The following is a 12291-nucleotide window of genomic DNA, read 5'->3' as shown; positions in this document are numbered from 1 at the left end:
GAGACAAGAAAAGTCTTCGTGCATGCTGACCTGGCAACCTTGTGGGACCTCTTTCACTCCTGCCTGTGTGAAGGCTTTCTTGCTCTGCTGGGTCTTGCAAGGCAGGGGAACTCCTCTCCCTGGGTCCCATTCCCATTTCTTGAGAGATTAGAGAACTGTAGAACTAAACAGGTAGTATTTTGTTCCACATCAAGCCAGGTGGAGGGAAGTTTAAAAGGGAACCTGTTTACTTCAGTGGGATGCTTAGAGGACAGGAGATGGGGGAAAAACCCAGCCCTGGAGATGCATATTTAATGTATCTGGAGACTTCCTATTCACAGCAATAACCCTTCCCCCAGCTTAGAGAAATTTGAGGGTGTGGGAGAGTTGTCCCACAAAGACATGACATCAGCTAAAGAAAAGGTAAATGAATGCAGAAATCAAAGTAGTTGGACTTCAGATGTCTCCATAAAAAGGGGGAAAAAAAACCCCAATTCCACATAACTGAACTATCCCTGTCAGAACAGCAGTTGGCCAAGATTAAGTCAAACAATGGGAATGGGACTGAAAAATGAATATAAACCACACACTATAGCCCAAAGCATTTGAGAAAATATGCTCTAGAGGGATGATTTCAAACTGGAAGTTCAGTCTTACGGTGTCTCTATCTGGAGTCATGTTCCTTTAAAACAATTTAAAAGCAAACACTACATAGAGGGAATCTGATAGGTACTATTAAAGAGGAGAATGCTTTAGAAGAATATGACCCCCATGACACCTCTTATGTCCCTATTACTTGTTAATCATTCTTTTCCCTCTATGAGAGAATGAAATGAGGCAGCATTGCTTGGAAAATAGTAATTAATTTCTTACTACACTGAAAGCTTCCATGATGAACCTGACAGAACAACACTACTAGTTAACTTTAGCAAGGCTTTATGAATGCACTGAAGGTCACTTTAGTAAGACATTCAGCTGTTCCCAACTCAAGTGGGACTCAAATAATACAAGCCACCAATCAACTCCTTCATCCCAACAAGCAAAACATCCCTACTAGCAGTGCTCCAGAGCAGTTTGGAGATGTCCCAGGAAAGCTTCAGCAGAATTAGGCATTGCAAAGGGCATAGTGTTACCAGACAGCCATATTTCAAGTGTTCATAATGAGCTTGTCACCAAGAAGTCAGAGCAAGCATACACTGCGATTCAAAGTTGGGCAAAGGAAAACCAAGCAAGGATGTCTATGAAATGCCAAAGGGCTTCCCAGAAGAGATGGAAATGTCACAGCACAATTAAAGGGACAATCTCTCCTTATCACAGGCCTGGAACGAGTATTCCCAGCAGAAAAGCAGGAGCCCACCTCAATCCCTTTGCCCAGTCACAAAACCACAGGTATTTTGGAGGTGGCAATGGAGAACAATGTAATTTTCCACAGTGACAGAGGACAACTACAAACACCAGAGCAGTAACAACCCTGCTTTGATTCCAGAATAGTTGCCTTCCCAGCTCTTAAACACAGAAATAAACGTCACTTGCCATGTAAGTTACTAAGTGGGGGAGAGGAAAGGCATTTAGACATCACAAGATAGCAGCACAAATATTACAACGCATTCATAATTCAAGTGTTTTGTTTTATGCAGCAACCTCCCAACCTCAGCTGAGATGATGGTGTGGTGATGCTCAAGCAGTAGGCAGGTCTAGAAATGTCAGTCTCAAATAGCTTATCGTTCAAGCGTAAGTACGGGGCAGCCTTGAACTGCAGCTCAGAGGTAACCGCTTTAGAAATGTTGCAGCATGCTTCCATTCTGGGCACAGTAAATCTAAGTTAAATTCGTGAAACTCAAATGAGGGCTTCAGCCATACCAACATCCTTTGCCTGATGAAAGTTGTACAGTCAGAAGAAGAAAGCAGCCACCACCCCCCTACCCTTGCAGAGGCACACATTTAAAAATCCAATAAGATTAGAAAAAAGGCAAGAAAAAAAAAAGGGGTCAGAAAATAGCTTACAAAACAGAATCACCAGAGAGGTCAGGGTAGGCTGTCAAGGGCTGCTTCCAGCATAGTACAGCTGCTAAAGTCATTAGACAGTGTCACCCCACCCTTGGGCTCCCAGGGGCAAAAGCAGAGGAAGGAGAGCTCCTCCTCATCTCCTGCTGACCCGGCTGTTTCTGGTGTGAGTGTAAATACTCTCCATCCATGCAACATTTTGCAAACAGGCCATTGGAAGAGGGAGTGCCTGTTTGAAGTGTTTGCAGGGTTGGTCAGGCACTGTATTCCCAGAAAGGAGCTGATCTCCAGTGAGAACTTGGCTAGAGCAAGCCATCACATCCAGTTTTACCTCTCTGCTCTAAGCTTGTCTCAGGCTTCCCCCGGAGCCAGCACAGAGCCTGGACTAGTCTAAATGTTCCTGTTCGTCCTATCAATACTCCATTGACCCCATTTCCATTGACTACTTTAAAACAAGGCACCCAGGCTCCCTCCATAGACACCAGCTTCCAGACAGTGAAACTTTAAAATAAAACCCACCCTTTGCAAACAGACACACAAACAGGATGCTTTGCTTACACTGTTGCAAAACAAAGCGAGAACAACCAACCTTAGTCACTACCTCCAAAAAGCCTGAAGACAAAGACACTGCTGCAGTGAGACAAGCAAGTGCCATTGAACACCCTTACCCTCACCACAGATGACTCTGAAACTCTGACTGCACAGAGAAGCCCTTTTCCAGCCCCTGAGATGCAAGCATTTGAAGGAGAAAAGCGTCTCTGCTTTGCCAGCATTGTCCCTGTTTGGAGGGACTTATACAAACACTGTTTTTTAGGACATTAAACAACTGTCCGGTAACTCCTAGCCAAAAATTCCTAATCACCCACCCTGCCTTCTCAGATGGCCTGTGTTTGTCCGCTTTAGTACATACACTGGGCAGAAAACTGCAGCAGGACAGGAACTGATTCATAAGTGGATCAAGTATCCTCTGCTGCAGGGCTGGTGACAGGCCCAGAAAGGCAGGATGCACAGCAAGGCAGCACTGTGTTCAGAATAGGGCACTTAAGTCTACAGAACTTTGTTTTTGAAGAAGGGGTTTAGGGTGGTCCTTCCTTGAACTCAGCTCTGCTTGTTAGAGAATTATGAACACTGGTGCACAGAGGAGTAGTTACACAAGCTATCCCAGGTATTTAGTGGTGGCCACTCACCTAAACCTGTCCTCTGGGATGAAGCCACCAGTGCTAGAGGAAAGGTGTTCGACCTACATAAGTGTTTGTTTTTCCTCCTCAAATTCCAGGCACAGCTCAAGGGCTAATGATGAGAAGGGGCTGCTGTATGAGGGAGTATTTACTTTTTATATCACGACCATGGTCTCTTACAAGGTTTAAAATTCAAATACACAGCCATGCTGTGAAGGAATGGAAATGCAGAGAACCGAAATAGCTTTCTCAGAGCAAACAGCAGGGCAGGGCTGGATGTACAACAGAAACCAAGTCCTGCATCACATCTGATGGACCACATTCTCTTGAAATGCTTTGTAAGGAAAAAGAGCTTTCCAGGGAAAGCCAGCACGCACAATTGCACCTGAAATAAAGCATGATGTTGGCAATTAGGCATACCATGTCTGGTAACACATCTGACCAGTGGATTTAAAGCTATTGTCAATTCATAAGCAAACATGGTAACTGCATTTTCAATTTGGTGTAGACCTACAACCACATTTTTGAAGCCTAGGAAACTGCTAGCTAGCTAACTTACCTGTTCGAATAAATGGATGTGTACTGGGTTTTGGCCAGCTTTTGCAAGATAATACTAATGCTGAGAGACATCTGCTAGCAGTGCATACAGTGCTATGCTCCCCCCATGTACAAAGGAGGGATCATGAAGACAACATCCTAGAGAAAGGGGTAGAGCAGCAGAAAGCAGGTGCAAGACAGGAACAGTGGTCTTTAAAGAATTTAAAGCAAAAAACCCACCATCACTAAAGAAAGGGGACCAAAAATCAGTGCTACTTGCAAAAACAGGCATGGCAGAGGGGATATAGGGATGAAAGATTGATCCATGAGTTGCAAAAACCCCATGTTTCTCTGTTTCTACCTGGAACACTTTAAGGGTGTACCTTTAGCCAAGATGCAGTAGTTAACCATGAAAGTAATCTTGGTCCAATTTGGTACCAAGTAAAACCACTTACTTAACCCTGGAAAGCAACACCTTCAAATCAAGGGTGCTGTGTTCCCCGTGAAGAGGCAGAAGCCTAACTCAAGAAGCCCTCAACCTAAGAGGAGGGATTTTGCAATAGGGAAGCCACTACACCCCTAGGAGTCACTCTCAAGAAAGCTGTGGTCTCTCTATGTCCCTCTCCTAGATCACAATTGCAGCACAAGTGAAACCAAACGGTGGAGCAGAGCACATTGCCAGACACACGCTAGTCTCCTGACACTGTGCAGACAACCGGCAAGTCCCAAGACCCCTAAGCCAGGGCACCCAGATGAGCAGAGACATTCCTTATGGTGATACTTCAGTGACATATCCCACACCCCAGCTAAGGGGAGAAGAGCAGCCTCCCTTCCCAGAGATCTCTTTGGGTCCCAATAAAGTTACACTAGCCATAATAGCTTTGTTTTACGTATTGCGTGTAATATAATATTGGAAATTGGTCTGCAGTTATATAATTGCAAAGGAAATGGCTACGATCCTTCTCAGCCCAGCTGAAAATGCCATCCCATGTCTGCCTCTGCTGCAGACACAGCTCCTGGGGGCCACAAGGGAAGAGCACCCATCCTGCCTGCGAGTAGAGCAGCAGCGGAGGCAGAGGTGCTTGGGAGGACGCTTATACTTCACTGCCTGTCAGGTTTTCCATTGCAAACACTGCTGCCACAGTTTATAGCTTGACCATTTCAAGCCACATCCACGCAAAACTTGGCAGACAGGGAGCTGCTCTGGCCCAGTCCCTCCCCCTTCTACCTTAAAGAAATCTCTGTCGGATTCCTGCTTTAAAGTCACAACATTTCTTTTCTGCAGCAGAGATACATTTTTAAGTCATTCCACAAGGCTTTTTCAGTTAAGGTTTAAAAGAAGCCTAGGTACTTGACAGACAAGACTTGAGTCAACTATTCACATTGTTATTCTGAAACAGCTCAGAATTGTTTAGATAGCGTTGGACAGTGCAGGCTGGTTACACAGTGCCTTTAAACAAATCACAGTCACTTCTAGCAAGGAACACAAGCCCTGGAACTACAGCCTGTTCCCAGACACCATCTGTAGAGACTGTAAACCTCCGTTCTTCTCCTGATGCATCTGTGACCATTGCTACATGCAGATTTTCCTCCTCAGCTAAGGAAAAAAGAAAGAGATAAATATCCATCAGATACATCAGGCACACTGTGGGTTTTCTGCTCATGCAACTAGAATTAAGGTCAAAGGACAATTTTTGTTGTTTTGTTTGTTGAGCCAAGATAGGCATTTGCTGCAAAAACCAAGCGTCGAAGTCTGAGAGCTGGTACATTACTAAATAATTTGTTCTGAAGTATAGAAATCCTACAGATTTCTTTCAGTCCAGAAAGGTTTGCTTCCATGGCAATTGCAGCAACAGTTGGGTGACAGTGACCCGTGGGCTTCATAACCGAGATGAAGGGTTTCAAGAATTATTCACCACATATGCTACACTGACCTTGCTTTTAAGTCATAATACTGAACAGAAGTCTCAACTTCAAATGATGTCCAAATCATAACTTCCATTGGCACAATAATGAAGACAACCTTATCCAACTCTTACTGAAAAAGAAAACTAAGTATGAGACAAGGCTCTACCGAATGGGCTTGTGCGTATCTGCCTGCGAGATGCCTTAAATACCATCTGTGGGAAAAGTAACACTGAATAATACTATACAGTAAATGCAACACACTTACTTAACATGAAGTTAATGTAGCTTGATGATAACCAGGTAAGACTTCAATAAATCAGACACCAGATTTTCCTTCCCTTCTACCTCTGCCCTATATACACTGGCCTTTGAAAGCAGAGCTTACTTCCTTTCAGGGGGGTACACAATTTGCAGGCAAACATCAGAGGAGACTGTGATGCTTGCTCAGGCCCTAGAAGTGTTCAGAAGAAAAAATCCAGCAGGACATGAAACAGGCACCATTGTTCAGAAACTAGTTTTGAGCTTCCTTGTGTAAAAAGCATAGGGCCACTTGACCAGTAAAGAGAAGGTGTTTCTTCCCTACAAAGCCATGCAACAGAGCCAAGTTAAGGTTCTTCCCACTCCAGGAAACAAAAGAACCATTTAAGTGTCCCTAGGCATTAGCAAGCAACCCTATTCAGGCAAGGTTTTAAAATCAAGCAGTCACCTGTGCCTTTTCATGTCTAGCTTCCCCAAAGTACAGTTAAAAAAAACCCAAACCAGACATATGATATACGGATGTATAGACACAAGGAAGTTTGAGATACTGGCCCAGCAGTGCATCCAACGCACACTGTCCAGTCTGATGGGACTTCTCAGCCACACAGCTAACAAGCTACCTAGCCATACTTCCTTCCTTTCATTGAAGAAACTGTCCCTGCTGCAGGTGACATCCGTAATACTTTACATCACCTTTGTCTGTCTGGATCAGGAGAACAAGTTTAATTTATACTATTGCAGCTATCGTTTCACAACACTTAGGAAGCCAACATAACCATACAGTCAGATGAATTACTACACATGTGCATAGTCCAATAATCTTGTTTTCTTGAAAAGTGTATCCCCATGTTCTTAGAAGTCATAACTGCATCTACTAGGCTTGCTTGCTTGCCTACACTGAAATTCAAACAATAACTCATGAGTTTTAAAAGTTGGCACTTCAGAAACTTTTGCTAGTTTCATTACACGCCATTCATAGGTTCAGCTACAGCTGAAGAGACAAGAAGTCATAGTGTTAAAGTCATTCCTGTGGTATCCCTAACCTAGGGGCGAGAAAGAGTGTATGTGTGGAGCCCCGTTCTTGGAACAACTAAAACATGATTTCACTGCCAGAACAGTTTAGACAAGCATCCAAAGCAAATGATGCTCTCTCCATCACCAATCTGTGACTTAAGGTTTTTTTAAAATATATCTCTCTTATACATACATACATACATACATATATATATATATAAATATATAGGGCAAGATCATAGCATGGAGTTCGTGGCTTCAGACCTCCTTCCTTGTTTACATGGACATTAAGAAATCTGGCTGCTAAGCATCAGAATATGGTCTTAAGAACCGTAATCCAAATTCAAGGATGTTTCCTAAGAAGAGTCACATTTCTAGACCCACTAATTAAATTCAAACCCTGACACTCTCCATTTATATCTCCACAGACTATATGGTTCAATACAATATGATGTGAACCATGCAAAGCAGAGGCCACACTAAAAGTAAACACAAAGGAACTGTAATTTGGAATTCATACACTTCTTGCATTATTTAACAGGCAAATTCCCTTGGCTCCATAAGCCATTATCCAAGACAGGGATATCATCGGATATGAATGTAAGTTGCCACAATAACCAGGCTTGTTCCGACAGCAGCAACACCTACTGTTGACAATGAGGAGCCATCAAGCTTGGAAGGGAGGATGCTTGTCCACTAGCCCAGACACAGTTTAAAAAGTGAAGACATTTTCCCCCTTCAATCATAATGATTGCTTTAAAGTGGGGCAGATGAGCATTTTGGCCTCTACTAGTTTTGCAAGTGATACAGTCAGTACCCAGGAGACAGGCATTTCTGTTCACACTAGCCAGTGCATTTCCACACACTATCCTTTTGGACACCACGCTAAATCACCGGCCAGAAACTAACTGCATCGCTTTGAGCCAAACAAGCATCAGGCTTTCATACAGCAGAGAAATTACCACTCCATTAAAAGAACCAAAAAAAAAAAAAAAAAAAATTTACAATGTATGGTCAGCATTGTGGATAACATGACTCAGAGCTCTGGAAGATGGATTTGAGTCCCAGATCAGGGTGCCCTGGTTCCCCCAAGCTCCGGCATGCCCAGCACACACTCCAGAGCCAGCCAGTTGTGACAGCCCTGCACATGGTGCTACCACGACACGAGCTTTTGCTTGAATGACTCCAAATGCCAGCAGTTCCTCTGGATGAGGACACACAAGTCACGAGTGGGCTGGAAACTAGTCCTGGACAACAGCTCTGGATTCATACAGAGGGAGTGCTGGAGGGGAGGAGGGGGAGCTGCTGAAGACAGGCAGTTACTCAAACCAGCTGCTAACCTGCTCCAACCACGCACATGCACACAGTCTCCTGCATTTGTTCAGCCTGACTGAAAGCTACCAGGCATCCAAGAGTTAACGTACAAAAAAGACATCTATACAAACACTTGCCAAAAGTCTCATTTTCCAAGTGGAAGCTGGTTGTTCCACGGATGGCAGAAGGAATTTCATCTTGCTTTTACATGACAGCCTCTGCCTCCTTGCCTCAAAATTCCCCAATTAACACTCCTGCAAGAAGTTTTGAAACTGCATGGCCACGTATTTATCTACGCATATTCTCTCCCTTCCCTACTGAGCTGTGGGCCACGGGCTCAGCTGTCAAGCCAAGTTTCATCCCAAGCAATTTTTAAACACTCATCCTATAAATCCTCCAAAAAGGGAGTTAGTAATGGAAATGCTGACAGAGACTTGAAGAGACAGCAGGGCAACTATATCAGTCTACTATACATTAGCTTCATTAGCTGCAGATCCTTCTCTGCCTTCACCTTCATTTTCCATTAGTGTACTTTGGCTAATTAACGCACAAAACCTATGAAACATTCTTACAGTAGAAGGCAACATTTGGCCCCCAGCCCAAATCAACATTGAGAAACTTCAACATCCTCAGCCAGACATAGTAACTGTACCAGATGGAGCTAACGTACAGCTACAAGTAGTGATGAGGAAACTGAAAGAAGAGGAACACATGCAAAAATTGGACCATTGGAAGAGGGAAAAGCAGCAAACGTGTCTTACCGCTTTCATTTTTCTCTATGACATCCACGACCTCTCCAGCCTGGAGGCTGATCTCAGAGTTCTCCTGCTTCTCATAGTTGGACACCACCACATATTGCTCCAGGATCATGGGTTCAGAGCTAGCATCAGCACCTGGGGAAGGGAAAAAGCAAGCCGTAAGCCAGCTTCCAGCCATGGCTCCTTGAGAGCGACCTCCGTCCATCCGATTCACGACAGGCCAACTTGTCACCAGAGCCAAGCGAATCAGCAAACAACCTTGGCTCGCAGCATATCCCCAAATGGCTGGCCATATAGAAACAGCCTCCTCTGGCCCACAACCCAGCAGCACAGAGGGACATCGGAGAGAAGAAAAAGAAAAAAGGGAGGAAAAAAATACGAAAAGAAGCTGAAAACAGTGAATTAGTTGCAAAGTTTCATGATGGATTCTGAAAATAAACCTCTTCCCAACATGGTTTCCACAATCCTTGCTCCCATTCAGAGAGAAAAATCCTGGGCAGAAGCAGCATAAATCCACAGCTGAGCCATCCCCCCAGTAAACCCAAAGGAAAAAAAAAACAGCTCTCCCCTTGGCGGCTCAGCTCCTTCTCCACTCTAAAGGCTCGAGCTGAAAGTCAAGAGGGGGCTGTAGATGCCAATCATATTCGTCCGCACTGCAGCCCTTAAATAGAAACACATGAGCAGGATTGAAAGAGAGGGAGGTGGGGTGGAGGGAGAGAAGGGAGGGCGGGGAAGAGTGTTTACTTGAAACAGAAGAAGAAAAAAAAAGTTATAGCGCCAGATCCTTGCTCAAACACGGCCACCCCCCGCCTGCCCCCCGCCAGCTCCGCAGTTCCGCATTCCCCGCGGCAGAGCAGCCCCGAGCGGGACCAGGGCACAGCGTGCGCCGGCTTCCCCCTCTCCGTCGCCCTTCGGTGCCTTTTTGGAGCCCTTGGAGCCAACCTCTCCAGTTGTTCAGTTTCTCTTTGTACCGCGGGCTTTCGGCTATCAGAGCCATTTATGAACGAGAGTAGGCTCTCACACATAGAGGGGCGGAAAAAAGGTGCAAAATAACCGTTCTCCTCCCTTCCCCCACACTCCTGGAGTTTCTTCTTGGGTTCTTTTGATTTCTGACTTCTCTACCCCCAACCCGAAATTGCGCATTTTGGGGTGGAGCCGCGAGGCAGGCACACCGCTGTGCCAGCGTGGAGGGAGACCTCCTTGCGCTGCTGCTCGCCGTATGAGATGCATCTCGGCTCTCCGGTGCAACATAAACAGTGCAGATGGGGGCCTCTGCACTTCCAAGCCCAGGCACAAACCGACTGTGCTCTGCCTGGAAACTGCCTTGAAAAGTCATGAAAACCTTTAGGACATCAGGGTCTCTTAATTTGCCCTTATTCATATACTCTTCAAAGCGTCAGAGCAGAGCAAAAAGCACCTACAACTTCTGTCTAAGAGCCAACACACCCTAATGCAAAATTATTTTACAGGTTTCCTGAATTACAGCAGCGTGTATTAGGGCAGAGTGGTTGGGCCAACAGCATTATTATACATTTTACATATTAAGAGGCAGTTCCTGTCTCTCTAGATTAAGACGCAGATGGAAAGCGGAGACAGAAGCAGATGTATGACTTGCTGAAAGTCCCATTTCACGTGACGGGGGCAGAGCCAGGAGCAGACTCCAGGTCTCCTGAATCTCTGAAGACAAATTGGCTACAAGAGATGGGAAGGAAGCAGCATGGTCTGAAACTCCACCAGACAAGTCAGGGGACTGACAGCCAAGCACAGGATGCTCAGCACTGTGTTTCTAAACGCAGCATGTTCATATGCGTTTAGGCTGAAGATGCAAAGTGATTCTACAGACAAATAATTAGCATCCCTGCCAAGAGAAAGGTAAAGAATGCATCAGCCATTAAAACAGCATCCTGTGAAATGAAAATCCTAGAACAAAAAGCAATTAATTCAACCATTTCCTGAAAGGAAACACTATCACAATACCTCCCTTTGGACCAGATTTAAGAAATCCAGAAAATTAGAAGACTTCCTTGCTCCCTAAGCGTGCCTCTGACTCTCCTCAGGTTACGTAGGTTAATTTTCTTTAAAGAGGAGTCATCTCCTCTAGAAGTTTGTGTTTAAGAGATTTAGCTTTTCTATAGATAGTTGAATCACAGCCAGTAGCAGGAATAGGGGGAGAAGACCATGAACTGACAACATTGAAATTTATAATAAAAATTTTCAGGATAGCTGTGCATTCCAAGTAAGCATCATGTTTCTGTTCACAATGAATCAACTTGACTTGTGTGTTCTGCTTTAAACCAGTGCTAATTGGGTTATCTAGACTGTGATGAGATGCCTTCCCGTTTCACACTGCTTCCCACACAGTCCCTTCTCCAGTCCAGAATAGGGCAGCATTATCATCTTCCCCCAATGTATTTATGCTAGTAACACCTACAACCCCTACTTCATTTTAGTCTTCTTAAGATAAATGCCAGTTCTCTAACCAGAAACAAAAGCCTTTTATGCATGTACATCAGCAGAGAATTAGGTGTGTGGAAAGGCAAAAGGAGGGACCTAACAGTGGCAGAGGGAGCAGGGGACATGCAGGAAGCTACCTGCTAAATAGACATCCCAACCATCTTACTTCCTCTAATCTCCTAGACAGTTTTCATGGGAGTAGAGCAAGGAAAACCCAAAACAGCACTGGCTTGGTGGCAGGAGCAGTGCTCCTGTGATACACTGTGATTCCCTGCTGGGAACAAGGAGAGGACCAGGCTGGAGCGCAGGCTGGCAAACACCCCACCATCAGCCACCGAGGCCGAACCAGGGACCATGTGCCAGTGGAGCGCCCTTGCCAGGAAACCCAGAGAAGCAGCAGTTCAAATCCACCTCCGCAGCTCTGGCTCCAAAAAAAGTGGGTTTACAACAGTCTGGCAAGTTAGGTTATATCTGCACTCACATATCTGAAACCCAGCAGGACTTTAGGATGCTGTTTACTCTGTGCTGCCTTGGAAAAGGTACTTGCTGCAGGAAGATTTGTCACTACAGTGGCTGGTGCAACATATACAATTAAGAGACTGTTTTAACAGAAGCTTGTATAAATGTTAGAGGGTTCCTATTAAGACAAAAAAAGTAGAGTGATAAATTCCTTGGTCTAGGAAGTAACCAAGGTCAAACAAACTTCTTCATTTACAGCTACAGCAGATCATGCCTAGATGATATCCCCTTTGGAGTGGTGTGGTCCCTGTGGCTCCCAGAGCAATGCTCACCCAGGGTTAAGCACTGCACAGTGGGGAAGACTTCAGTAACAGTAAAGGAGGAAAGAAAGAGGAAGGAGAGGAAGAAAGAAGACAGAGAAACAACTC

At 44.9% G+C, this 12291-nt stretch overlaps 1 protein-coding gene across 6 annotated transcripts in view; it reads right to left on the bottom strand.

Moving 5' to 3' along the window:
• SH3PXD2A (SH3 and PX domains 2A) overlaps positions 1–12291 on the bottom strand; it is a 269014-nt gene that overhangs the window by 65640 nt on the left and 191083 nt on the right. For all 6 annotated transcript variants that reach the window (XM_030030152.1, XM_030030155.1, XM_030030154.1 and 3 more), the window contains one exon: positions 8954–9085. In XM_030030152.1, the coding sequence (XP_029886012.1) occupies positions 8954–9085 (132 nt within the window). The remainder of the gene's footprint in view (positions 1–8953; positions 9086–12291) is intronic.

Source organism: Aquila chrysaetos, chromosome 11 (assembly GCF_900496995.4).
Source record: "Aquila chrysaetos chrysaetos chromosome 11, bAquChr1.4, whole genome shotgun sequence".
Taxonomy (NCBI): Eukaryota; Metazoa; Chordata; class Aves; order Accipitriformes; family Accipitridae; genus Aquila; species Aquila chrysaetos.
This window is presented reverse-complemented; position numbering and strand designations above follow the sequence as displayed.